This window comes from Aquila chrysaetos, chromosome 20 (assembly GCF_900496995.4).
Source record: "Aquila chrysaetos chrysaetos chromosome 20, bAquChr1.4, whole genome shotgun sequence".
NCBI classification, from domain to species: Eukaryota; Metazoa; Chordata; class Aves; order Accipitriformes; family Accipitridae; genus Aquila; species Aquila chrysaetos.
The window spans coordinates 24832516-24856896 of NC_044023.1; the positions used below are offsets into that span (position 1 = coordinate 24832516).

Genomic DNA, 24381 nt, shown 5'->3' on the forward strand with positions numbered 1-24381 from the left:
AGTGGTGGTGCTGCTGCTCCTTCTCTGCCCGCAGAGACCAAACAATGCAGCCAATTTATTCTTGCCATGCCCAGGTGGCATACAGCTGATTATAGGATGAAGTTTGATGATCGGATCTATGGAGAACTTGCTCAAACTTTAAGCTATTAGGGCTCAGCACAGTTTTAACACACCCCTCCTTTTCTTCCTGACCACCCCCCCTGCCCTGCGCCCCACCCCACCCCATCCCTTTGGAAACATCCAAATTAGGCCAGTGTTAATAGCTGAGGTCTTTATTTAAAGTTTTTTATATACAGTAAAAGCGTCACAGATAAATCTGTGACAATCAGACAAGACAAATGTAAATCTCTCTCAACAATTAGCAGCTTAAGATCTATAAACTACAGTGTTACGTTCACAAGTGTCATTTCTGTACTTTTCAACCCGTGCAAGTGAGTTTTTCTGTTTATTTTTTTACACTTTTAAAACACACTTACAGCTAAGTCAATTGCCTACTACAATACCACCTGGCATACACAACACAGACACACAGGGTTTTTAACTCTTTAGCCACATTCAGAATTCACTTAAAAACTGGCAAAACTACCCAATCTTGAACCCTTTTGTAGCTTGGCTTCTTTTGTTATAATGCTGCTTTTTTAATTAAAAAAATGCATATTTTCAAAGCTGAAAGACAGTGCTTTTCTGTCCCAGTGCAACATGTACAGAAGTCAACATTTAATCTGATCAGACCCTAAGACTCATGGGATTGGAATAAACCAATGAAATAATTGCTGTGAGCATGCTGAGTATCACTAAACTAAACTAATGAGGCTGAGAGAAAAGAGAACTTTACAAAATTTAAGATGGTAAGGTTTTTTGCATCAGTATTTTCTTTCTTCTTTACATTGAGAAAGCAAATGGGGGAAAGAGATGAACTTCATTTGAACCACAGAATTTCAATGAAGAGCTGCTGCTTTTTGAACTAACACAGTCCATTATATTCTTCCCTTTTTATATGCCAAGTTGATATGTGCTAAACATATCTAAGCAATTTCAGAATCATTTCAACTCTGAATATGAAATGTTTTGGGAAACATTCTGCAACTCAGAGATGGTCACTAAAAAGTTTACATCCATAAGGAAGGCTAATAAAAGGTACTCACACGCACACTCACATCCGTGGCAGAAACTGTCTTCTACGTGTCATCCAGAAACGCTTCAAGAAAGCAAACACAACCACTTAACAAGGAAAAGGAGCTTTAAAGCTAGAATCACATTTCCAACAATATAATCATTGTTAAGCTATCAGAAATCATCACAGACCTTCAAATTGAAGAGGGAGGAAAACCCCAAAGCGTTCTGCTAATGCAAAAGGCAAAACACATGGCAGTTGTGTTAGGATATGAAAAGTGGATGCAGCATCATATATGGCATTACTGCAGACAACTTTCTGGAATGGAAGAAACTGTCGAGAGAGAAAGAGACAGACAAACAGACATTGTCCAGAACCATATGTACATGGCCTTCACCAAACAGTTTTGAGGTGATAAGTTTCTATTAAGCCTGTGCTTTCTGGCAAATTAGCAAATGGTATTTACTGAAGACAACACAGAGTTGAGACACTAAATGAAATTAGGATATAAGGAAGAAGAGGGACAAACACTTCCTTCAAATACTATGGACAAGTGGCACCAAGTGTCCAGATCCATTGCCTTTCAACTCCTTCCTGCTTTGACTACATAAAAACTTACCATGAGCAATTCTAGTGTGATCACAACGGAGAAAAACAGGTGCAAAGGCCAGGTTTCAGAAATAAAGGCAACAAAGCTTTTCAATTATGTGCCAAATCAGTTCTTACTGTTATTCACACCTTTATTTCTGACAAAAACTGCGTAATGGGAAGACAATAGTTATCCATGCAATTTGAATCAGCCAGAGAAGGGTGGTAAACAGAATTAAGTTTCACTGGAGCTAGAAGCATGGTCTAGGGAGGGAATGTTTATGCAGTCTTTGCTCTGTCTGCAACTCTGTAGAAAGCATCATTATTTTTGGCTTGAGTCAGTTGCAATTGGCCATTTGTGTTTTTAAGTAGGACAGGAGCAGATGAGTGCACATGGTGACAGGGAGAGGTGTGCTGGGAATCCCTGGGGAGGGGGGGGTACCTGAGTTTCCTGTGACTATGGAAAAAACAGAATCTTTGAAGGAAGAAGGGTAGCTGGACAGCAGAGGGCTTGCCTCTGCTGGCAATCAGAAGACCCTCAAGACTGCTAACCTAGTTTGAGGGAATTTCTCAGAACGCAGAATTTGCATCATAGCATAAAGTCCTAGGCTTCTGTGTATACATCTATATATGATGTACATGTTCAATATATGCGTACGTATGATTTCAACTGGTATAGGTCACTTGGGGAACATTTGGTTCCTAGAGGGAACTTAAGCCTGGAAGGAAGGAAAACAGTAAGATCTAACCAAACACCATAAATGGTTTTGAAAGAGAATCCTGGAGTCTTTTTGGATTTCATGGAGACAAAGGTTGAATCTTGGCTTTGTTATGGTGAAAGGGACACCACTTAAAAAAACCAGCATAGAGTGAACGCAGATTCCTTGGACATGAAGCCTGCCTGCCAGTCCCAACAGGTCACCAGCAATAGCATGTTGCTAGGACTTGGGAATTACACTTGAAGCTGACATTTCCTTTCAAGCTTCAAAAAGGTGTTTACACCAAGTACTTGCCCCCACGGCTGAAGAAGAGGATGCTCTCTATGGCACACCACGCAGATACAGTGTACAAAGAAGATCTTGACACAGACACACAAATGATCTTACCAGAGCCTGACAGGAGGAAAACTTTGGTTTAACTTTTTAGGGGTTTATTTAAAAATTAAATCAGAGATACTTCTGAGACAACCATTCTTTTAAGTGGACTGTTGATTCAGTATTTCTTTCCTTAAAAGAACCTGTCTTTCCCCTAGGAAGATACAAAGAGAAATTCCTTATTCTTATCCTGAGGCCAGGAATGAGAGATGACGTGCAAATGAGAAATATAAACATATTCTCCTTCACATCTGGAGAAAGAAAAAAAAGCCCTGCGTGACAAAAATGTGTGGAGAAGATAGATGTTTTTCATGATGCTGCATCTGCATGCTCAGGAGGACAGATAAATGGCATATGAACAGTGCTGCATTCCAGACAGGCTGGCACTAGAAACTACTCTCTGCCCTCCTCAAAACTGTTTCAGGACAAGACGGCTCACAATTATTCACGCATTTCTTCATTTAAAAACATCACTTCTTTATTTAAAAGGAAAAAAAAAAAAGTAATGACCCTCCCAACCCCTTCCAAAAAAACCCCCAATAATAATAATAATAATAATTATAATAAAAAATCCTATTAGAAACAATAAGGAAGCACTGAGAGTTTGAGTATTACACTCTTCAAGTATGCTGTTCGGATTTTTTTTAAATCTGTGAATATACATATATAAAAAAAACCTTAAAAGTGCGACCAAGGGCTTCTGCTTAAAGATAAGTATTTCAAGGACTACTTCAAAATACTGTAGCACGACCGTGCAGTTACTGTGTATGGCATGAGGCTTCCACTTCATATGCTTAGCAAAGTTAGCCAGCCTTATAGAAAGTTATTGTAAGTCGGGTTAGCACAAATGGCGAACCCAGACGCTGAGCTGGGAAAGAGATCTACACGTTGTTGTTTTTCTCTTGTTAAGGAAAGAAACCACTCTGAACGCATACATTTGGACATGGAATGTGAGCAGACTTCACAGTAAAAGTTTAGTGTTACAGGTTTGCTGTGGTACCATCATTCAAGGCTGTGCACTAGATTTAGCTTTGCTCATCTTAAGCTAACCACGTTCTCTTCTTCTTGACAGGTTTAGTACAGTAGTTCAAGCCACAATTTAAATTGCCCATTGGTATGCTCCAAATTTCTGCATTTTATTTATTTCTTTTGTACACTTTAAAGAATCTTAAGATTTGCATCCAAAGAGAACCATGCTACATAAAAATTATCCAGGATTCTTGCCAAAAAGAGTTCTTGAATAAAATCTAAAAAATACTATTGCAATGCATCTCGCAGAGAAAAAACGTTATTCTAAATGTAAACAAATTCACTCGGACACTTTAAAACTTCAGCAGAGTAGTTGCTGACTAATCTTTGCCACGCTTGCTCACTGAGAGCACCGGGAGGAGGGCGACGCAGCCAATTCCTGCCGCCATCATCTGGGGGGAGACAAGAACCGTTCCAAGTAGCCGGTGATGGCGTCCCAGTGCTTCCACAAAAAGGCAATGAGAACCACTATAAATAAAGTGCTGAACGTCCTATTGCGAGTCTTCATGAGGGGCACGACGCAGTTGGCCACAGTGGAGACGAAGACGAGGAGGACAGCCATGACGGCCAGGAGGATGTTGATGAACTTCCCCAGCAGGTTCCTGGCCGTGGCATTCTCCAGCCCCTCCAGCTGCACCACTTGCTGCTGCTGCTGCTGCAGCTCCATCTTGGAGATGCGGGTCTGGCATGCTTCCAGTGCCTCCTGTTGGCAAGAACACACCGCTGGGTTGCCAGCACCCCACAAGTCCTCCCCAGTGGTGGACAGCCCACGGCTTGTACCTTACCAACCAGGCCAGACCAGAGCCACCCTCCTCATGCCTTACACACCTCCCGCAGGACATGAGTCACTACACTGATCTCATATCCTGCAGCGGGAGTAGAGGAAGCTGTGCCACTTCATGTGATTGAGGGTGAGAAGCCCCTCGTTAACTAGGTACTGTAGTCTGTAACACACCACGTCAGCTCATTTACGCCAGAGAGGCTTGACAGAGATGACAGGCTGGGTATTAGTCAGGCTTTGTTAAAACACACACTTCAGCTGCCACTTTGCACTGTCGGCTGCCTGTCCCTGCACGTGGTGCAATGGTCACCTGAGACCTTACCATCCTTCCTGCCTTGCCATCGGACCCGGAGGGAGGAGGATGCTGACAGCCCTCAGCTATCAGACAGCCTTTGTCCAGAAAGCGGGGGGACTACCCAGTGAGCTGCTCACTTCAGCTTTGGTTTCAAGAGACCACTGATGGGACAAAGGTGCTGTGTCTAGCCAGCACTCTTCCTCCTCTTCCTCTTCTGGGACGCACATTCCCACAGCCTCCCACTTCCATCACCTTCCTTGCAGTGGCTTGTGCTTATCCAACCCCTCTGTGAGCCCATTCAACTCTCTAGTCAATCTGGCATAAAACTAAGTCAACAAAAATAACTGACCAAAAAGCCTCAGCAGCGTTCTGCTTGCTTAGTGAGCTGAATGAGCTCAGGGAAAGGTTTGAGGAGCACCAAGGCTGGGACTGCACAGCTGGCATCACAGGAGGAAGATCTCCTCCAGGCTGCAGCAAGCTGTGGCACTGGCATAGCTCCAGGTGACACTGCAAGGGCTGGAGAAAGGAGATGTCTAGGAGAAGGGCAAGAAGCATGAGATTTACGAAACTGCCTTTAGGAAGAGGCAAAAGTTTGTGGAAAGAGAAGACAATCCTGTGTAAGACAACATCTCTAAAGCACTGTTGACCTGGGGTGGTTGTTTTCAGACCTCTTCACCATGCTGAACCTCAAGTGGATCAACCCAACCTGCAGTACAACACTGGGGACATGCAGTGGGTGGGCTAGGGAGAAGGAAGAGAGGTTTTAAGGCAATTAATGCAATGAGAGGTTTCTGCTCTTGCAGATACAAAGTTACAACTTTTCCATTAATCCTCCCTCAGAGTTGCTTTTCTCAGACATAAAGGCCAACTTCAGGTAACATCTAGAAGCCTGCAGCAAACAGCAGTCTCTGTCAGACTGATCACTGAAAAAGGAGCCAGGACTCTGTTCCTCTGCAACATCAGCCCATGAGCGTAGCTAGTTTTTCATGTAAGAAAACTCAACACTTACCTTTTCCCCAGCAATGCTGAGGAATAGTCTGTCCCAATTTGCAAGTTTACACTAAAAGTGCTGAATCATAAAATGAAGATTAAAAAAAGCTATTGAGAAATCCCCACTTCAATTTAAGTTTTCAACCTTACTTCTTCCTGCTGTGTTAAAGTAGAGAGGAGAACAAAACCTGAATATTGTAACATTTCCCCAAGGGAGAGCCTCCCATTTACTCTGTCAGGGGCCATGGCACCACTGTCCACAGACACCGATTTATCTTAACCTTAACTTAAAGATCATTGTCACCTGTTAGATTTCTCTATCATTACATCATGCCTGCGGAGGTCAATGAAACATGAGGGCTTCTCTTCATCTATGGTCCCTGAAAGTATGGGGCAAAACTGCTCAGCCTCCTCTAACAGCAAGCAACCTGGAAGAACACTGACTCAACGGGACTTGCAGCTGGATCTACAAGTGTGCCAAAAGCACAGCCTGCTCCATCTCCAGAGGAAATCACCTGGCTGAAGCACCTCGGGGGGAGAAAAGAGGAAGAACTTTGACCTACCATTCTCTGCTCACACTGTAAATATCTCACGTCAGCCATCAGAACCGAGAGGCCTGCTAAAACTAGCACAAGTACTAAAAATGGACGATAGACCTGTTTTTGAATAGGCCTTTCTTTACATGGTTTCGTGGCTGCTCAGATAATTTCCCAGGTCTTCTGCTCTGTGGAAGGCCCTCCAACTTCATAATCTCTGTTTCCATAGCTTTGCTCTTTTACATACTGAAAGAAAAGTCTCTTAAAAATACCTCCTTATTTGGGCAAAATCAAGAGAAAGAATTGTTTCCTGACTCAATACAGTGGATACACAAAGCCGTTTTTCCTTAGACACATGTGACCATTGCTCTAAAATTAGTGCCACAGAAGCACACCCTAGGGTCTGGCTACTGGGAACACTACTGTAAAAAAGTGTTCAGGTCATGGCCCATTAGTTTCTAATACCTTACAAAACTCTGCACAAAAGTGGACGCAGGCCTCCACTTTGCTACAGCTGATTTAAAAACTCTGCTCCAGACGAAGTGGCAGGCTCCCTCTGCGGATGAACCTGCCTGCTGCACAGCCCTTCTTTACAAAAGAAGTTACCTGGAGAGATACCCAAGTGTCAAAGATGGAATTAAGGCCCTTTCAGAACTCATTGATATGCAGTTTAGCAATAAAACTACAAGGATTAAAACCAAATATTGAATCACGGAAGTACTTCAAAGGCAAATGAGTTACAGAAAGAGCAGGTGGAAGACAGGACTTGAGTCTCCTCGTTTCTGTCACCCACCTGAATGTCCCGGGCTCGCTCATAAGACTGATAGGCAATTTTCTCCTCCATGCTGGCCAGCTCCTGTTTTAAATTGAGGATCTCATTCTGGTGGAGCTCAGTCAGGTCATTTAGCTGCTCTTCGAGTCTTTCACATCTAGAAATTATATACATGGTACAGTAGCTTTAATGAGGACAGCAAAATTACACCAGGAATAATTGAGCAATGAACATCACAGAGCTTTTACTGAAAACCAGTGTGGCTACCTCCATCATTACAAAAGCACGCATTACAATGTAAGGCCCTCTCACTGGGCATTAAGGAAATCCTTGCTACCAGGTAAAGTAATGTTAATCCTGTTTCTATCCTGGGGGAAAAACACATAGAATAGTTAAATGACAACTGTCAAGTGATGCAAGAAATCAAGGACAGAATTAGAATAGAGTATGTTGTTCCCCAAACTTCCATGTAAACCAAACAGTTCCCTTCTAATACCATAAGCTCTTAAGCATTTTTATCTACACTTGGAACAGTAACGGGCATAAAAATGACACAGAAATGAAATGTGACTGATGCCTCAGAGAACATGATGGACCTGTCTGATCGCTACATGTGAGGTCACATGGATATCTTTATTTTTAATTTATCTCCCATGAATGATGCAACTTAACCAGCAGAGACCATCATATTATTTACAATGAGGGCATACGAATCATTAACATGCAGGCTTATTTTTCAGTTTGCTACTTGTGAATGGACTAGGACCAGTCCTTAGGAAGAGGGCTGCCCAAAAAACCTGACTTACAACAATTCTGAGAGATACTGTTTTGTTTCTCATTGAGGGAGTTTTAGATTGACTTCAATGACAGCTCCATAATGTTACTTTCGCACTTCCAAAATACATTAAGGATACTTTGCATTTGTATGTAGCACTTTGTTTTGGGAATTTCAAGTCCAAATTTACAAGCAACTCATGCTTCAATACCCTTTTAAAATCAGGCAAGTATTTCTATTACTTCCAAAGGTAAATTTCTGTTACTTCCCAAAGGTAAGCAAAAGAGAGCTAGGCCACAGCCCAAGGGTCGGGAGCAGCAAGTTGGGCACCATCCACACCATCCTCTTCTACCACGCTTCCCACTAGTTTCTCATTCTTGGTTCATTACGAGCAACAACTCTGATGGTAACTAAGGTGTGGGTGCAGCTATTGTGGCTGTTGGGGTTTTTCCACTCTGATTTCCACTGACTGTCTACTCACCGTAACAGCACGGAAAAAGCTTACCATACAGCTTTTATCATCTGACCCTTGATACTGATAACTGAGAAATTTCTAAGGAATTCAACACAGAGCTAATTCTTCAACTTCAGTTCCTCTCTGACTCCATCTGAATTTAATTCATACACACATACGCAGAAAACAAAAAAACAGTACTTATCTAGAACGAAGAATTTAAATCACAAGTTCTGAAACTAAGACAAAAATCCTGCTTCTGGTTTTTTTTTTTCCCCAGATTTTTTTGGTGCTTCACAAGCTAAATATTCAGAATCTGTAGGCAAAAGCTAGCCTTCAAAAATAGTCTTGGGGTTTTGTTTTTAATTGAGAAGCCTGAACAGAATTTTCATTTACATTCCCAAAGCAATATTGCTTTAAACTAAGGAGGGGTCAGACATAGCATGACAATTTCCAGCAATGACACACATGTGGTCAACCAGTAGCGAGACTAAGACAACCACCAGCTGACACAGCTCAGCCCAGAAAGGTCCCACAATAGCTGTGCAACCAAGACAGCACACACAAGAAAACTGGTTTCCCAAGAACAACAAGCTGCAAACAAGGGAATACCATGTGAAGACTGGCTAATGAAGAAGGAGCCCAGATAATTAATATTGCCATTTGCTCCCACCCAACTTAAAAAAAGCCAACTTGCCAACAACCAAGAAATCACAACTAAACCCACTCCAAGTCCCAAAGGCAGCATCAATTACTTGAAATCTATTCAGTTTGTTAATATATTACAAAATTCTCCAGTGGGTTTATTACACAAAAAGGGACTTAAGCATTTCTGAAAACATCATGATTATGTCTTTTAACCTCCTCCCACATAAATGCCCTTCATAAAACCGCTGTTACCAGGCAGCTTAAATCCTGTTCTCTAAGAAGAAACAATTGTATTTTAATAACTTCAAAACTACCTCAATCTACAGGAAACATAAGGAAACCCTGCAAATCTGTACAGTTAAGAGTTTAAGCATAACATTAGCAAACGGGTTGGCTCCAGTCCTCCCTGCCCTGAATGCAGGACTACCGGCTTGTTCCTGAACCACATTTCATTTCCCTGCTCGACCCCAGAGCTTTTGCAGTTTGCCCCCAAGACCCATCTGCACATGTGGTGTGTTAGACAACTGCTGGAATTGGGTTATTTAGAACAAACAAACAAAAAACCACGCCCACAACTTACCCAGACTTATTTTTGAAATTATACTTCCTCCATCTCCTTTTCAGTCCTTGCCCCATTATCTACAGTTTAGGAAATGATTTTTTTTTTTCCTACTGTTTTCTACTGGTGTTCAAAATTGAAAAGCTAAGAGGGGTTCATGTGACTTACAGGGCCTGAAGCCAGGGTTTTCCGGCTGAAGTACAGTTCACATTTAACGCAGAGGTATTACAAAAATAAAAGGGATAGGACACCTGTCAAGAGGGTTAAGGTTATACTCACCCTTTCCTCTCTAACATGAGCGCCAGTGTCTACGCAACAGACTCTAAATGTGTCTACGAATATAGCAGTGCCCTGAATGATCAAATCCCACCTTTATTTCAGGTAAGGAAAAATTCCTCACTGGAGTCCAAGAATTATTTTTTCACTAGCGAAAATGTAAAATTTCTCCTTAGAGTTACTAGCCTCTAAATTAACAAGCTCCAGCACAGAAACTTTTCTGTGTAACAGGCTAGTGCCTACTGTCACAAGTATCTCAGAGATAATCAGAGATGCTCCTATGGAAGACACCCAGTAAACTACTGGGGTGCTCGGCCGATGTATGGGATATGGGAACACTTCATTTAAAAAAGCCATGTTAGATTTCCACACGTTTTCTGAGGCTTACTGCTTGGGAATCAGAGAACTGATTTGAAAAAGGCTTAGAAACACAATTATGACCATCTCTTGTTTGTTTGTTTGTTTTAAAGAGCTTTAAGGCATTTTAAAGTAATAGCTGCAAAATACATGGCTAATACAGTGTATGTAAAGGAGAGACGTGATGAAAAAGACATTTTATCTGCACTCAGCATGTGTTCTGGTGAGTAAAGAACTGACCAAACTTATGCTAAAAGATCTTCACTGTACACTGTGAGCGGAGTTTAATACCTCTCTTCAAGCATCTCTTGAGATGGACCTTTTTTTATAGCCATGTCATACAAAATTTCATCTGATCCTTACTTGTCATCCAAATAAATTTTTTACACTACTGAACACACTGCTTTCAATAGCAGAGTAATAGCTAAAAGCAGTATCTATCTGCAATATACTCCAAGTCTTCTATCTAGACAATACACAAGGGACAGAGCTTGCTCCCGAGGGAGCACGAGCTGCTCTTGGTGTCCGCACCACGCTGTGCTTCCAGCTCCGAACCTCCCCTGGCAGGGACGTTTCAGTGCTTTCATGGCTGGGTGAGCGCCCGCCTGACCCAACACGCTGCCTTTGCTGCCCGGCCACACTCCAGAAAGGCCTCTTCAACCCTTCTAGACCTCAAATGTTTAGCAACTTTGATCTATTTTAAAATAAATCATGAGAACAGACTGAATTCCAACAATTAGACTACAGCAAAAAAATCAGACAAACGAAAGCACCAGCGCCTAGCATTTTGGCTGACGGATTTCTCCTGACAGGAGCGTGGGAGACCTAAATGCCCTTTCCAAGGATGCTGGGCTTGGGAAGAAACCCAAACCCTCGGACTGGCCACACTCCAAATATGTGAGCTCATGACTTCACCGCATACAAACAGGTTCCTAAAGGGACAAGCAAGATGAAAATACTCAGCAGGAACTTTATTTCAGTCTCAATAGCACAGAAAGTCCCTGCTCGTATCAGTAAACAACCACCACCTTCCAACCGATGAGATAAGCAACAGGCTATTTCAGCGTCCGCTCCCGGTGCAGAAGAAACACAATGACGGCCAAGGCGCCGCCAGAATCTTCCTTCCTCCATGACTCAGCCCCGGCGGAGCGGCGCGGTGCTCCGGGGCCGGCACGTGCTGCCAGCGGGCGGGCAGGGCAGCACAGCTCACCCAGCCTTGAGGTGCCGCCGGGCCAGCCTGGGCACCCTGCAGCACCCGGGCAGGAGAACTGGAGCGACTGCACCAGCGAGTCCCTGCCCCAGAGCCACTTAGCAAACCGGCAGCCACACGGATTGATAGGCAAGATCTGGAAGCAGGGAGGAGACTGAGGAGGTCGTGGAAAACCTGCGAGGCAAGCCATGGCTGATAAACACAAACTGCACAAACACGCAAGGAAAAAAGATCAGAACCTGCAAAAAAGTAGAACATCTAAGAAAGAGGAAACGGACCAAAGACCGGGTGAGAAAATGTCATGGCCCGTGCTTTGTTCCAGCTTCCAGGTACAATACAAACACTCAGTGCTGTCCTACTAGCAAAGGCTTCTCGAAATACTTCTTTTTTTTTAAGCTCTAACTGAACTCAGTGCTTGTTTCTGAAAGCTTCTCAGAAATAGAGCAGAGTTATGAGGTATTTATAGCTTTTAAAGCCAGTTATCATTAATTTGAATTCCCAGACTCCCAGCTTCAAACCACAACCTCCATTCCCATCTTCCCATTTTTTCTGAAGAGAGCGGAGAAATGAGAGAGGTTCCTAGTTGGAGGAACAGGTGCCAGCCCTCCCCGCCAAGGCAGCGGCATCCTCCCTGCCCTCGGACACATCACGTAACCTTCCACTTCTCAGGGTGATGTTGGCTTTTATCTTCATGATGTTCTAAAATACAGAAGCTATCAAACAATAATCTAGATTTGTACAATAATCTATTATTCTCACTGTGATTAACCCATGAGCTCCTTGCAGATCGTGCAGTTACCTGCTCACCTCTGAAAGCCTGCAGAGACAATGGCACCAAGCGTGGTTTAACTGGTCCTCTCTAAAGGTCACACCTTTAATTAATTTGCATCGACATTCCAAATGGCATGTCTAAATTACTATCTTTTTAAGCATTTATAAGCCAAATACAGATTCTCCCGGAAGCTTTTCACTCCAGGCTGCCTTGGTTAGTGGCAAGGCTCTGGGCTCACCTCAGGGGAGCACTCAGTAAAGGTTAACAGCACATCACAGATACGACTTCTTATTGCACTAGTATGAGGACCTACATGAACCTTGCTAAATGGTTTCAGGGAATAACTAGCCAGTTTAGCTGACAAGATACATCACTCCCCAAGGTCTTCTATTGTACTTTCAGGCCGCTCCTTCAGCTGTACTGTGCTTGCATATAGCGTTCCACCATGAATGGATGCTGCTGTGCGCGTGAAACAACCACCTACTCAGCAACAGACAACAGGATCCCTCTCTACTGGGGAGCAGAAGATCAAACTCCACATTGCTTCGTTATGTGACTTTATGACAATGAGGCACTAGGAACCAAAGTTGCTGTGCTGGGTGCCAGTTTCAGTCAAACCGCTGATTGTCGCAAAGCGGGATTAGAAAGTGGTGTTGGTCCGGCTTTGTCTATCCAAGCTTTGCAAAGCACGCAGAAAGCTTGCTGTCTCTACAAGATCCTAGCAAGCTAAGCCTTTTCAAATGTTTTTCCAATGATCTGGCACCAGCATGTCTAAAGAGCTGTAGGGCAACTCCGTGTTGTACTGCGCAAACCAACACAGCAAGTGGTACTTCAGAAAGCCTGTCCCCACACCCAGCAGCTCTGCTGAGCCTCACAGGTTGTGCTTCACAGCCTGGCTGAAGTGACGAAGGCCATAAGCAACCTCATTACAAAAGCTTGCTGTCCTCCATCAGAATTAAGACCTGGACCCCTTGCATTTGTTATTTAAAGCTTAAAAAGCGCAGTTTAAGAACCCCGTTGATTTAGACTGAAGTGTCCTGAACGGCTGCAGAAGGGCAGCTGGTAACTCTTCCCTCAAGAGCCTGGGGATGAGCCCTTGTTCCCAGCGTGTGACGGGGAGGACACAAGACGTTCTGCTGGACAGCAGAGGGTAGCCTGCTGAGAACTCTCTCCCACCCAGCACGGATTCCCTCAGCACCTCTCCTTGCATTGCTCTCTTGGAGGGGAGGTGGGGGTAGCCTCGGGGTAGAGGGAGAAGCTGGCTGCCACACCACACTGTCAGGCTGCCTCCCTGAAGCCACTGTCACCTCTCCTCTGTGACCTGATCAGGGATTGGCGGTACTGCAGCAACTCCTCTGCCTTTCCATTCCTTCCAGTGAGGGGAAGGCTGATGGAAACATGGGTTACCCAATTCCAGAGCCACGTGACCTCCATGACGAGAGCACTGCCAATACCTGACATTTAATTTAACCTCATTTCATTGAACCCTGCTACTGTGGGCCTGAGTGGAGAAGGGAAGGGGATATCCTAGTTTTGGCACATGGGCAAGATCATGTCTTTTTGGAGAGCCTTAAGAAAGCTGGATATTTCTTTCTCTGGTAGATATGGATCTGAATGTTGGAGGAGGCAGGGTCAGGATACTGTCCGCACATAGTTCCCTGTCTCTTGCCTTGACCCAAACCTTTGCAGGGCAAAGCACTGTCTGGATAACAGTAACTGCACCAATGTACTCCTGGTCTTTTGGGACACCTTTCTAAACCTCTTTGGCTTGACTTTTTATCTTGAAAACGCTATGAAATAACCTCTTTCCTCGGTATTTCTTTCTTGTACAGAAAGGGAGATGAGCAGCAAGATAACAATATTTACAAAAGACAAAGCTGGGAAGGCGAAATCCTGAGAAGACCGCATATGTTCCCCTCTGAATCAGGCTGCTGGGAACAGCCTGCTGAGTAGCACTATCCAGGACTTTGGTACTCTGCAACTCACAGTATTTAATTCTGAAACAAAGTACAAAAGTACATACCTGTACCGCTCCTCCTGCAGAGTCTGCATTATTAATGAGTAATCCCTCTGATAGCGAACCTTAAGGTCCTCAAATGATTCTTCCAGTCTTGCCTGTGTCTCTCGAATTTCTTGAATCTCATGCAGTATTGCATCAAACCCTGAGCTCTGCATATCCAGAGTGTTTGTTTTGGAGCTAGAAGCTCCCACAGGGCCCCCTGTTGTGCTGTTGGCTCCCACTGAGCCCGACGTGGCACTGGAGCAGTCCTCTTCACTGCCATATTTTGGGCTTGACTGAAAGTTCTGAATAACACCTAGAGCCTTGCCTCCTGTCCCATCTTCCTGGCCTTCCTCTAAGGAGTCTTTCAGATTAGCAATGTTGTCTGCACTCCCAAACTTGTTCCTTATGAGGGACGCAATCTCCCGGGGTTTGGAAACCACAGCTCCGGCTGCTGAATGTGTGGCTTGGGAGAAACTGGAAAGCCCACCTTTTACACTGTCTACTACTCCCTCACTGAAGCCAGTGACTTTTGCTCCAACATCTTTCAAACCCTGATGCATATCCCTGAAGACATCCTTTGGCTGCCGAGGGATCCCATTCTGTTCAATCTCTCGCAGCTTTCGATGGTAATGTTCTAGTTTCTTCTGCAGCTGCAAGATGGTCTGGGCTGACTTTTGATTCTTCTTCTCAAACACTTGCTTAATGCGGGCACTCTGTTGCTTGTCTGCATTGTTGGCCAGTTTCAGGTACTCTGCCACATTATCATCACGGGCTGTTTGTTCAATTTTGATCTGCTCGGTCAGCTTCAGTATCTTCTGTTGCAGGTGTGTGATAGCCACTTTTGTACGCTGAGGATCTGGGGTCCCATCAACAGAGTCTGCATTGATGCTGCCATCAGTGCTCGAGGCCACGGCACTGGAGGTCTGCGCTAAGCTGCTGACTTCCAATCGCTCGATCTAGGCAAGGAGAGAGAGAAATATAAGCGCTAATCACCACCTACACTAATAGAAAACCTTTCCTTCTTTGTGCCAACCAACTTGACAATTGGATGTAATTCTGCAAAAATGCACCTTTTTTTTCAGCTGGCCAGGGTATGGTATCAATCAGTTGAGCTTCATGTGCTTTACAGAGGTCTAGTAAAAGCTGAGAAAAAAAGCAAAACCCCTCATACTTAAGCGGACTTAATGGCTCAAACAACCAAAAACTCAAGCACAAAGCAAGACAGGGCACCCAAGTTTGGCAGGCTGAGCTCTCTGGTATAAGGCCAGTAGCTCTATCAGCTGGCGAGTAAAGAGATGGAGAACGTAACCGTGAAAGAGCAAAAGCCACACAGATCAAGCACAGAGCAAACCCAGGTTACTCCCAGCGCTTCACCTGTCTGCATGACAGCGAGCCGTAACAAAGCTCACCAGAAAACAAGAGATCTAAGGCCAGTGCTGGAATAAGGAGCAAGCCCTCTGAACTCGCACCCTGCCTCACGCAGCCAGGCCCGCAGCGCCTGCTGCGAGTGATGAACCCCCAGGCAGGTGCCTCCAGGCGGAAGGAAAAGAGACAGCAAGTTTCAGAGGACAAACCCCATTTTTAGCCGAAAAAAAAAAAAAAAAAAGGAAAGTGAAACGCTACTTCAGCGCAAACGAACCACGCCAGGTAACCGCAGCGAACGCCGATGTCTCTCCCCCGGCTGGAAGGAAGGACCGGGCGGTTCAGCCGCACCCCGACACTCTCCTTCCTCCGGCCAGGTGCGCTTTTAACGCCCGGGGTCAGCCCTCTCGGCCCCGGGGCCGCTGCCGCGGCGGGTCCTCCGGCCGAGGAGAGCCCGCGGCCCCCCCCGCCCCGCCGCGCCCCGCCCCGCGGTACCTTGGCCCGGCGGAGCAGCAGCGCCCGCTCCCAGTGCATGGCTCCCGCCGGCCGGCCGCCCGCATGGCTGCGCCGCCGCCGCCGCGCCGCGCCCTACCTGGGCCCGGCCCCGCCCCTTAAAGGCGCAGCGCCCGCCCCGCGGCGGGGCCGCCTCGGGGCAGAGCGGCCCCGGCCCCACGACGGGCGCCCCGTTCCGGGAGAGCGGCGCTTTCCCCACCCGGCGGCAGCCCGCCCCGTCCCGTGTGTCCCCGTCCCGCCCTGCGGCCGGCAACCGCGGCCCGGAACGGCCTCCGCCCGGCCCGGCTCGGCTCGGCCGGGCAAACGCCGACGGCGGGGCGGGGCGCGGCGCGGCGGGGCGGGGCGCGGCGGAGAGTAACCGGCGGCGGCAGCAGGCGCCCGGGAGCGCCCCAGCGCTGAGAAGGGCTTCCGAGCGGGGCCCCCGGGGACACGGAGCCCGGCTGCCGCCAAACGCCGGCGGCGAGGCGTGCGGCAAGGGCGGGCAGCGCCTCCCCGCCCCGGGAGGGCCGGGCCGGGCCGGGCCGGGCCGGGCGGGGGCTCGTCCCCCGCTCCCCCGCGCACTCTCCAGCCTCGATCGTTACAAACCGCTGGGCCTCCCCATCACGCCACCCCCGCCACGGACGAGGGCCCGCAGCGTGGCGAAGGGCAGGGCCCGGCCGTGCCGCCCGGTGCCGCCGCCGCCGCCCTCCCTGTCAGACGGAAAGCCGGCCTCGGCAGGGGCCACCAGCTGCCCTCCGGTCAACGGGCCGTGATCCGCGATCGGCGCCCCACGCTCGGGGCAAACCAGCTTTAGTGGGCGCGTTGCTGCTTCTCCCCGGACCCCGCAGCTCGGTTTAAACACCGGGCAGCGGCCCAAATTACATCGACAACTACCAGCTAACTCACCACGTACTCCCCAAACGCAGAACACATTTCTGTATGTCTTGTGAATACATACTTTACAAAACAAAACACGCTGTTAGAGTTAACTGTATCCCTCTCTCCAGCTTCGACATTCTACACTTAATGCAACAAGATTAACACCCTGCAGTAGACAGGGAGTGCGGCCGCAACACCGGCGAGCGCCGAGCAGGGTCAGCGAGGCTCCTTCCCAGCAGCTTTACCCCGAGGTCCCTGTTTGCTATCACGTTTGCTGTCTCTGAGATCTAGGGATGCGCCTATTTCAAAGTAGTACACGTTTGGTAAGATACCTCTTCCTGGAATTTGTAATTTCATTAAGATTTTCCTAGGACCGTCACTGATCTGATTTCTTCATACCGTGTAGAATGAAACAAAGATCCTGTGTGCGCGTGCAGGGCATGCCTGACCCAGAGAGTGTCAACCATCTCCCTGTGGCATAACTGCTTAGTTCCTTGTTCACAGTTCCCTCATGTGTAATAGCACGCAGCTCCATTTACTGCTTTGCCAACTCGCCATAACCTGTAAAGCAGCACAGCGTAGACTTTTCTATTCAACACACTGATACAATCTTATTACTACTCTTAATTGCCTTACAAAACAAGCTAGCTTCTCAAAGAGAACCCCATCAATCCATTTGTAATGATCTGCATCTACTCCAGAGGAAGGAAGTATTAATGGCAGACGAAAAAAAGAGCGAGCCACAAATCTAATGCAATTTTTTCAGAAAGTAATTTGAAATAACTTTTTTTTTCCATAAACAAATACTTTTGCACTGGGCAGTGGTAAAGGTGAGCAAGAGTGGGACTGACCCCACATCCCAGAACCAAACAACTGTTGATCATGTTGGGCTGTCAGGCCTTCCACAGCACAGATTCGCTCTGAGCTGAAGCTTGCACATTTAAGTGTCACAGAACCAACGGGACTTCAACATTACTTCGCAATAAAGAGTTTCTATTGGCTTAATTTACTCCCAGTTGGGTCTAATTAGTGTGTGTGTGTGTGTATCATTACTATAAATTACACTAATAGTACACTCTTCCTCTCAGACACGAGTTTTGTGAGAGAAAAATTTTGTAGAAACTTTATCTTCCCCCCCTTTTAAAGTCAATTGACTTCAGCATATCTCCTCAGGTTATCTTCCTATACCTGTGACAGAAAATAAACCAGAACAGCTATAGTAGAATAAACCATGTTGGGATTAATTACTTCATAATTACCAGCTGTGTGGATATTATTCTGGAATAACAAGAAGGGTGGTTTTTTCCAATTAAAAAGCAAACAGCTGTACAAAGTGCTATTCTGGAACAGAACTGAGATAATTTAAGTACTTTCTCCGTACTGACAAGGCTTTAGAAAGGGAAGACTCAGCACAAACTGGGTCCCTGGGAGATGCTGGTGACATATTATTGATTTAAGATGACCAGCAATCTGTCCTGAAAAGATGCTGGTAATTTAAATACTGTAACAGTCAATGCTTGTATAAAAATAGGGATTACAATTCAATTAGTCTATCTCCGCTGCAATACAATTTTCCAGTATATTGACTCAGTCCAGATAGAGTGGACCTGCATGACCTCCTACCAGGACGTATACTGAAGACTGCTTTGGTATTATGCCATGAACCAAATGAAATCATGTGAGGACCTTATGCTTTCTCCCCCTCAAGATCTTACCAAATTACTAGCACTTTCAACACTGTCAGGCTTTCCCCCGGTAAAAATATTTCTATGTATCTATTCCGCAACACACAACCCAAAAAAACCCTATGATTTTTGCCTTTTGGTGTTGCTGAAGATGAAACACAACAGTTCCTTTAAAGGTGTTTCACCCTTCTTTCAAAACCACTTCAGTAAATGCACATACCACAGAGTCATTCACCAAGACGACTGATTTTTTTAAACAAGTAGGGCAGTTAGCTTAAGCAAACAGCAAACAGCAAAATTCAGAGCAAGCCTACTGTAAGGAGATTGCTCAGCTCCTGCTTCCTCCTCCCTTATTTGGAGCTTTAAAAATGTGACTGAAAACCATCATGTTACTTGGAATAAAAATATATAGGGCAAGGTGAGACAGGGGAGCCAAGAATGAAAACTGCAGAGAGCAGCCCCGGAAGGCAGCTAACAGCGCCCAAGATGCCCGGATTAGTCACGCTTCCCAGTGACTGAGCACCCCGAGTGGCAGCGAAAACTTAACACGGAAAAATTCAGAAGTTGTTTTGTTTCCTTCTCCCCACTGTGCTGAAGGCAGTAAAGCAATACAGGCAGAAGAATCTCAGAGACTCATAGAAAGTCATAAGTTTTAGACTTTGTGTTTGGAAATACACCTCATTAACAGCATCGTTAGCGTGAGGCTGGCCAAGCCAGCGCGCTGCAGGTGCAGGGACCACGGCAACTCGGGCCAACCGTTCACATCGGGTGGGCAGATGGTCTCCTCCCTCAGGCACACGCAGGACTGGAGACCTGCGGTCTCCAATGACAGACACAAGACAGTTAGTTCATTAGTAAATAAGATGTCTAGTTAACACCTTATGGGGAATACAAATTAGAGGGCAGAAAAAAGGAGCGTCCTTCACATCTGACCACGTCTGCAGAGTTGCAGCACCCACGGGTGCCTGTCGGCCCCCCACTCCATCGGACCCCTTCGAGGCTGGGACCATCTCCGTGCTGCGGAGCATGCATCCTGCCAACCAGCACATCCCTAGACCTCAGAGACACGGGGGTACACCGAGTGCCCTCTCTGATCCAAGACACAAGTGAGGGCCTGAGTGCTTACTCTTTCTATGCCCAGGACATTTCCTGTATTTATTAGAACTATTAACTGAATGCTCGATATAGGTAATTACTTTTCACTGCCCTCAAGTCTCCTTACACTTTCAGCTGGATACAGAATTATTTAATTCCTGCCCCCATCTGCTCAGCAGTGGCTCTGAATTCCAAACTGACAAATTATTTTAAGGTACCTTTTGTAGAAGATATTGGAAAATTTAGGACTACAAGACTGTTAGAAATTAATATAGAATGGGTTAAGGTTATTAATGGCAACAGAGCTGCTCAACAGGTCATGAACAGCGTTCTCAGCCTGCCCCCCTGTATAGTCCCAATCCAGGACCAGATTAAAACTCAGTCAAGTTAATCAGTAGAGAGAGATCAAACAAAAGATGAAAAATCAGCAAGATACAGGTGCTTAGCTGGAGAGTGATTAAAATATGTAGAACTTACAAAGATAAATATGAAATAGTTAATGGAACAACCAGAGACATTTTCTCAGAATTGTGTAGGTATGAGACTTCAAGATAAAGGGGATAAGAAGATGACTGACCCAAGACGGACTTCCAAACTCCAAGATGATGACTGGACGAACAAGAGAAGAATTGATGAGGTAAGTTGATGAATGATAACGACATGGGAACCGAGATCAACTGGAAAATTACAAAGACTTTGGACTAGGATAATGGGTGGTAAAAAGGTATATAAGACTGAGAAATTTTTGGAGGGTTGCCATTCACTGCGGTGGTGGCCCAACTCTGAGTTGTTAATAAAGCAAACCTAGAGAAACCCATGACTCAGAATTCTTTAACACCTTTATATGATTTTTTTTTTGGGGGGGGGGGGGGGAGCCCACCACAAATTAAGGCAAATAAACAAAACAGTGAAAAATAGAAGTGCTTGAGAAAGTTCTTTGCATAAAACAAACCAAAAAACAACCAAAACCCCCACAAAAAAGTAGGGTTTGAAAATGGACAGTACTACTATAAAGATAGGATCAAAATTATTTTGGAAAATATTTTACTTGACCAGTTGCCTATGGTCTGCTGCTGATGGAGAAACCAAATGCCAGGGAAAAGGATTTTTTTTACTTGCTGCTTTGCTGCAAACTATAGCTGGGTGAATGGACCTCGGTAAATTCTCACATTTCCAATGGACTTATTCCTGTATATTTGTCAACATGGAATACTGTATATTATATTTCCCTCTAAAAGCAAAAAGATGGCAAACTGTACTAAGTAAAGATTTAGAGAAAGTGTATCCTGACAATGTTCAGGATCAAGTCTCTTTAGATTCAAGAAATTCTGTGAGTAGGAAGAGAGCTGTAGAAAAGGAGCTTGAGATTACTTAAAATGCATGACTCTCAAATTTACCTTTAATTTTCTTGTTTCCATACCCACATGTTCTTGGCAATATTTATTATTTTGAGGAGTCAAAGGAGGCTTAAGGAGAATACCTTTTACTGCTTTCATGCAGGGGTGACTTAAAACACTAGTACACAAACATCTGTTCAACAAACCATAAGTCACATGAAGCAGAATCAATCTTTTGGATGGATACTGCTGCAGTTTCCACTGAATTAGTAACAACCCCAAATTCACATTAGTTCCACCAGTCCTGCACTTCCAAGAGGAGCTGTCTTTTTAAGAGGTATGAAACTGAGAGCCCGACAACCTATGGCTGCAGAAAAATCACAACTCTCGATACAGGGGTAGGGCTGTTAGTGTCTTGTAATTACACTGTAATTTCTCATTTGGCCCTGCATTTTTCCTCCTTTCTTTCCACTTCAGTATTTGTACAGTGCAAAAAACGTACTGTATCATTACAGATCTGCATTAAACCATCTAAATGCACACTTGTATGAACCCATACACAGAATCCCTGTGAGGTACAACGAAGAGATGTTTAAACATCACAAATTACTATGAGGTACCTTCAACATATTCAATTAAATGCAATCGACAGCCAGAGGTCACTTCCCTGCATGACACCTGCAGCACGTGGCTCTTTAAACATCTGAGTCAAGGTGGTATCAACCCTACTGTCTGTCCCGTGAGCAGACAGCCTGTAGTGTCCTTACTGGATCTGATAAATACATAGCATGTTGCAAAATGTATCGTGGGGCCCAAAGTAAACAAAAAAAGTAATACAGATTACTCTGCCTGACCTACCTGGGTGATGCAATAAGCTATTTATGACCTGCAGTTGAGAGAGCTTTTTTCTAATGCTTTGCTTTTTAAAGGATGTTACAGAATCACAGACTGGTTGAGGTTGGAAGGGACCTCTGGAGGTATCTGGTCCAACACCCGTGCTCAGCAGGGCCACCTAGAGCCAGCTGCCCAGGACCAGCTTTTGAGCATCTCCAAGAACAGAGATTCCACACCCACATATTACATTTGTGGATATGTCTGTAATAAAAACTTGGACCTGTAACCCTTTTCATCTATCTGTGTGCTGCAACACTGCCACACATTTGATACTACCAACTCTTTGGTTCACTATTTATTTCAAATTGCATGTTTATGTCATTGCAAATCCTGTGTAATAGCATATGTAAGGAAAAGATTTCTGTTCATTCACCTCTCGATTAAATACAGACAGAAGATCCAAATACTGCTGCACTGAACCATCCCTACAAACACAACTGTCCACTCACATGCGGATTCATTTAAGAATCCACCTTCCACCTTCCCTCAGCAAGTGCCCAGGGCGCATACATGCTCCTGCACTATGTAACATCTGCCTTGGCTTTACCGCCAAGAAGAATACAAAAGAAAAACAAAGAACAGGTCCAGTGTGATTCTTCATGACACACTGTGCAGTTATCCTGCAAAATATTATTGGCCGATTGAATCTTCAGAAACTATAGCAGCTTTGCATTTTAACAGGCTTGCATCTACTTACCCACAGAAACTGCTGGTCATCATTGCCAGCAACTGTTTTGAGCTGCCCCTATTATGGTCCTGAATCCAAATCAAAACCAAAACTGGCTAAGGAAAGCATACACACAGATGGACTGCTCAAGGAAGTCTTGCTGTGTGTTTTTCATAGTACAGCTCATTGGTTAGATTATAATTGGGATTTCTAAAAGAGACAAACAGCTCTTGCCTAAGGGCAATTAACCCTCAAAATGGTGGGAAGATCATCCTGGTTATGGAAAAAAAACCACGAGAAAACAAAAATGAAAAGTGACCCTGAAAAAAATAATAAAAAAAAATTCTAGTACAATCCCTTTGCCTGCCTAAGATAACAGCTAGAGCAGGGAACCAACACCAAGAGGAAATGGCTTTATACCTTACTCACAGTAATTAAACAATCATGAGCAATGATTACTACAGCACGTGTGCGCTCATGTTACATCTGCCAACTCAGAGCCATGCACGTGGGTCCCAGCATTCCCGCACGGCCAGCGTGTCCTCACTCTGCAGAAAAGGGGAAGAGATGGCAGATACCTAAGAAGGGACAGAAGGGCTAGTCAGCAACCGCAACAGAGCAACACTTTACAAGACGCTCCAGAGACTCACCTACAATTTAGCATTCCCTTTCTTTGGTGGGAATGCCAAGTTAAGCAGCTCCCTGCCTAACTTTGTATTGGCACAGGAGGGGGACAGAAAGAACAAAAGCTCCCCGTGGGGCCAAGGTGCCAGCTAAGCTGGGGACGGACCCAGCGATAAGGAACTTGGAGACATTTTTAGTCTTACTAAGTTCCCAAACCTGGTTCACCATAAGGATCCATACGCTGAGTACCAGCAGGACTGCAGGAACACTACAGGAGGGAGAAGTGCCCTGGGACAGCTTAAGGTGGTGCTGGAGCTAGAAGGAACATACATCAAGCTATGGCCTGAGGTACACATACAAACCCTCGCCCACAACGTGGTATATGGTAAAGCCAGCTGCAGCGTGACTCTCCCATGGCCTCGTCACCTAATTCAATGTGAAATGGAGATGTGACTTCATATGCTGCTTCAAGTGTCAGAAACAGAGTTTAGCTATAAAGCAACCAGCTGTATTGTCCTCCTATCTGTCAGCAGCAGAAATCCCTGAAGGAGACCGATATTTCAACTTCAGCAGTCACTGGGGGGGGGCGGGAAACAGTGGAAGATGCTGCTGCCACATGACATCGTACTTGCTGTATCAGAAAGAATGGCACACAGCATCCGTCACAACCAACTTAACTTATTCCAGAGGGGAGCTTCAGGAAAGTCTCTGTTAGTACAGTACAATTGCTGGTCATGGGCGTTCCCTGCAGCACAGCGCTTCCAGTGCGGCAGAGCTCAGCGGGCTTTACACATTCCCCATTTGCATCTACTTGCCTGGAGCACCATGCCTCTCAGGAAGCAAATGCTATCAACTTACTAACTGGTTAGGAGGTAACTGAAGCTACAAAGCTGACTTACACTCTTCCCACCTGCGGTTCACGCACATGCATCCCTGACTGCCCATCAGCCAGGAACGGTGGGCTGAGGCAAAGAACTACACAAGCTGTTTCCTCAAACGGGATGGAGACACGCAGGATCAGGCACCAGCTCTGCCTGCAAGTATTTATTTACATGCTGGAGACAGAAGGGGACTGACACAACATAGTCTAACAT

The 24381-nt window shown here is 45.4% G+C and overlaps 1 protein-coding gene and 1 long non-coding RNA gene across 10 annotated transcripts in view; one reads left to right on the top strand and one right to left on the bottom strand.

Annotated features, from left to right (window-relative positions):
- Positions 1 to 256: 256 nt before the first annotated feature.
- Positions 257 to 24381, bottom strand: part of TMCC1 (transmembrane and coiled-coil domain family 1) — a 188384-nt gene continuing 164259 nt past the window's right edge. For 8 of the 9 annotated variants that reach the window (XM_041118724.1, XM_041118723.1, XM_030043784.1 and 5 more), the window contains 3 exons: positions 14274 to 15208; positions 7221 to 7356; positions 257 to 4528 (listed from right to left, as the gene is read on the bottom strand). In XM_041118724.1, coding sequence (XP_040974658.1) covers positions 4214 to 4528; positions 7221 to 7356; positions 14274 to 15208 — 1386 coding nt within the window. In that variant the 3' untranslated portion in view covers positions 257 to 4213. Of the gene's footprint in view, positions 4529 to 7220; positions 7357 to 14273; positions 15209 to 16109; positions 16203 to 24381 lie in introns of those variants that run through there. The other variant, XM_030043780.2, reaches the window with a different exon arrangement.
- LOC115353817 overlaps positions 20170 to 24381 on the top strand; it is a 104032-nt gene continuing 99820 nt past the window's right edge. Inside the window, exons 1-2 of the long non-coding RNA XR_003927710.2 lie at positions 20170 to 20402; positions 22032 to 22059. This is a non-coding gene — a long non-coding RNA (uncharacterized LOC115353817). The remainder of the gene's footprint in view (positions 20403 to 22031; positions 22060 to 24381) is intronic.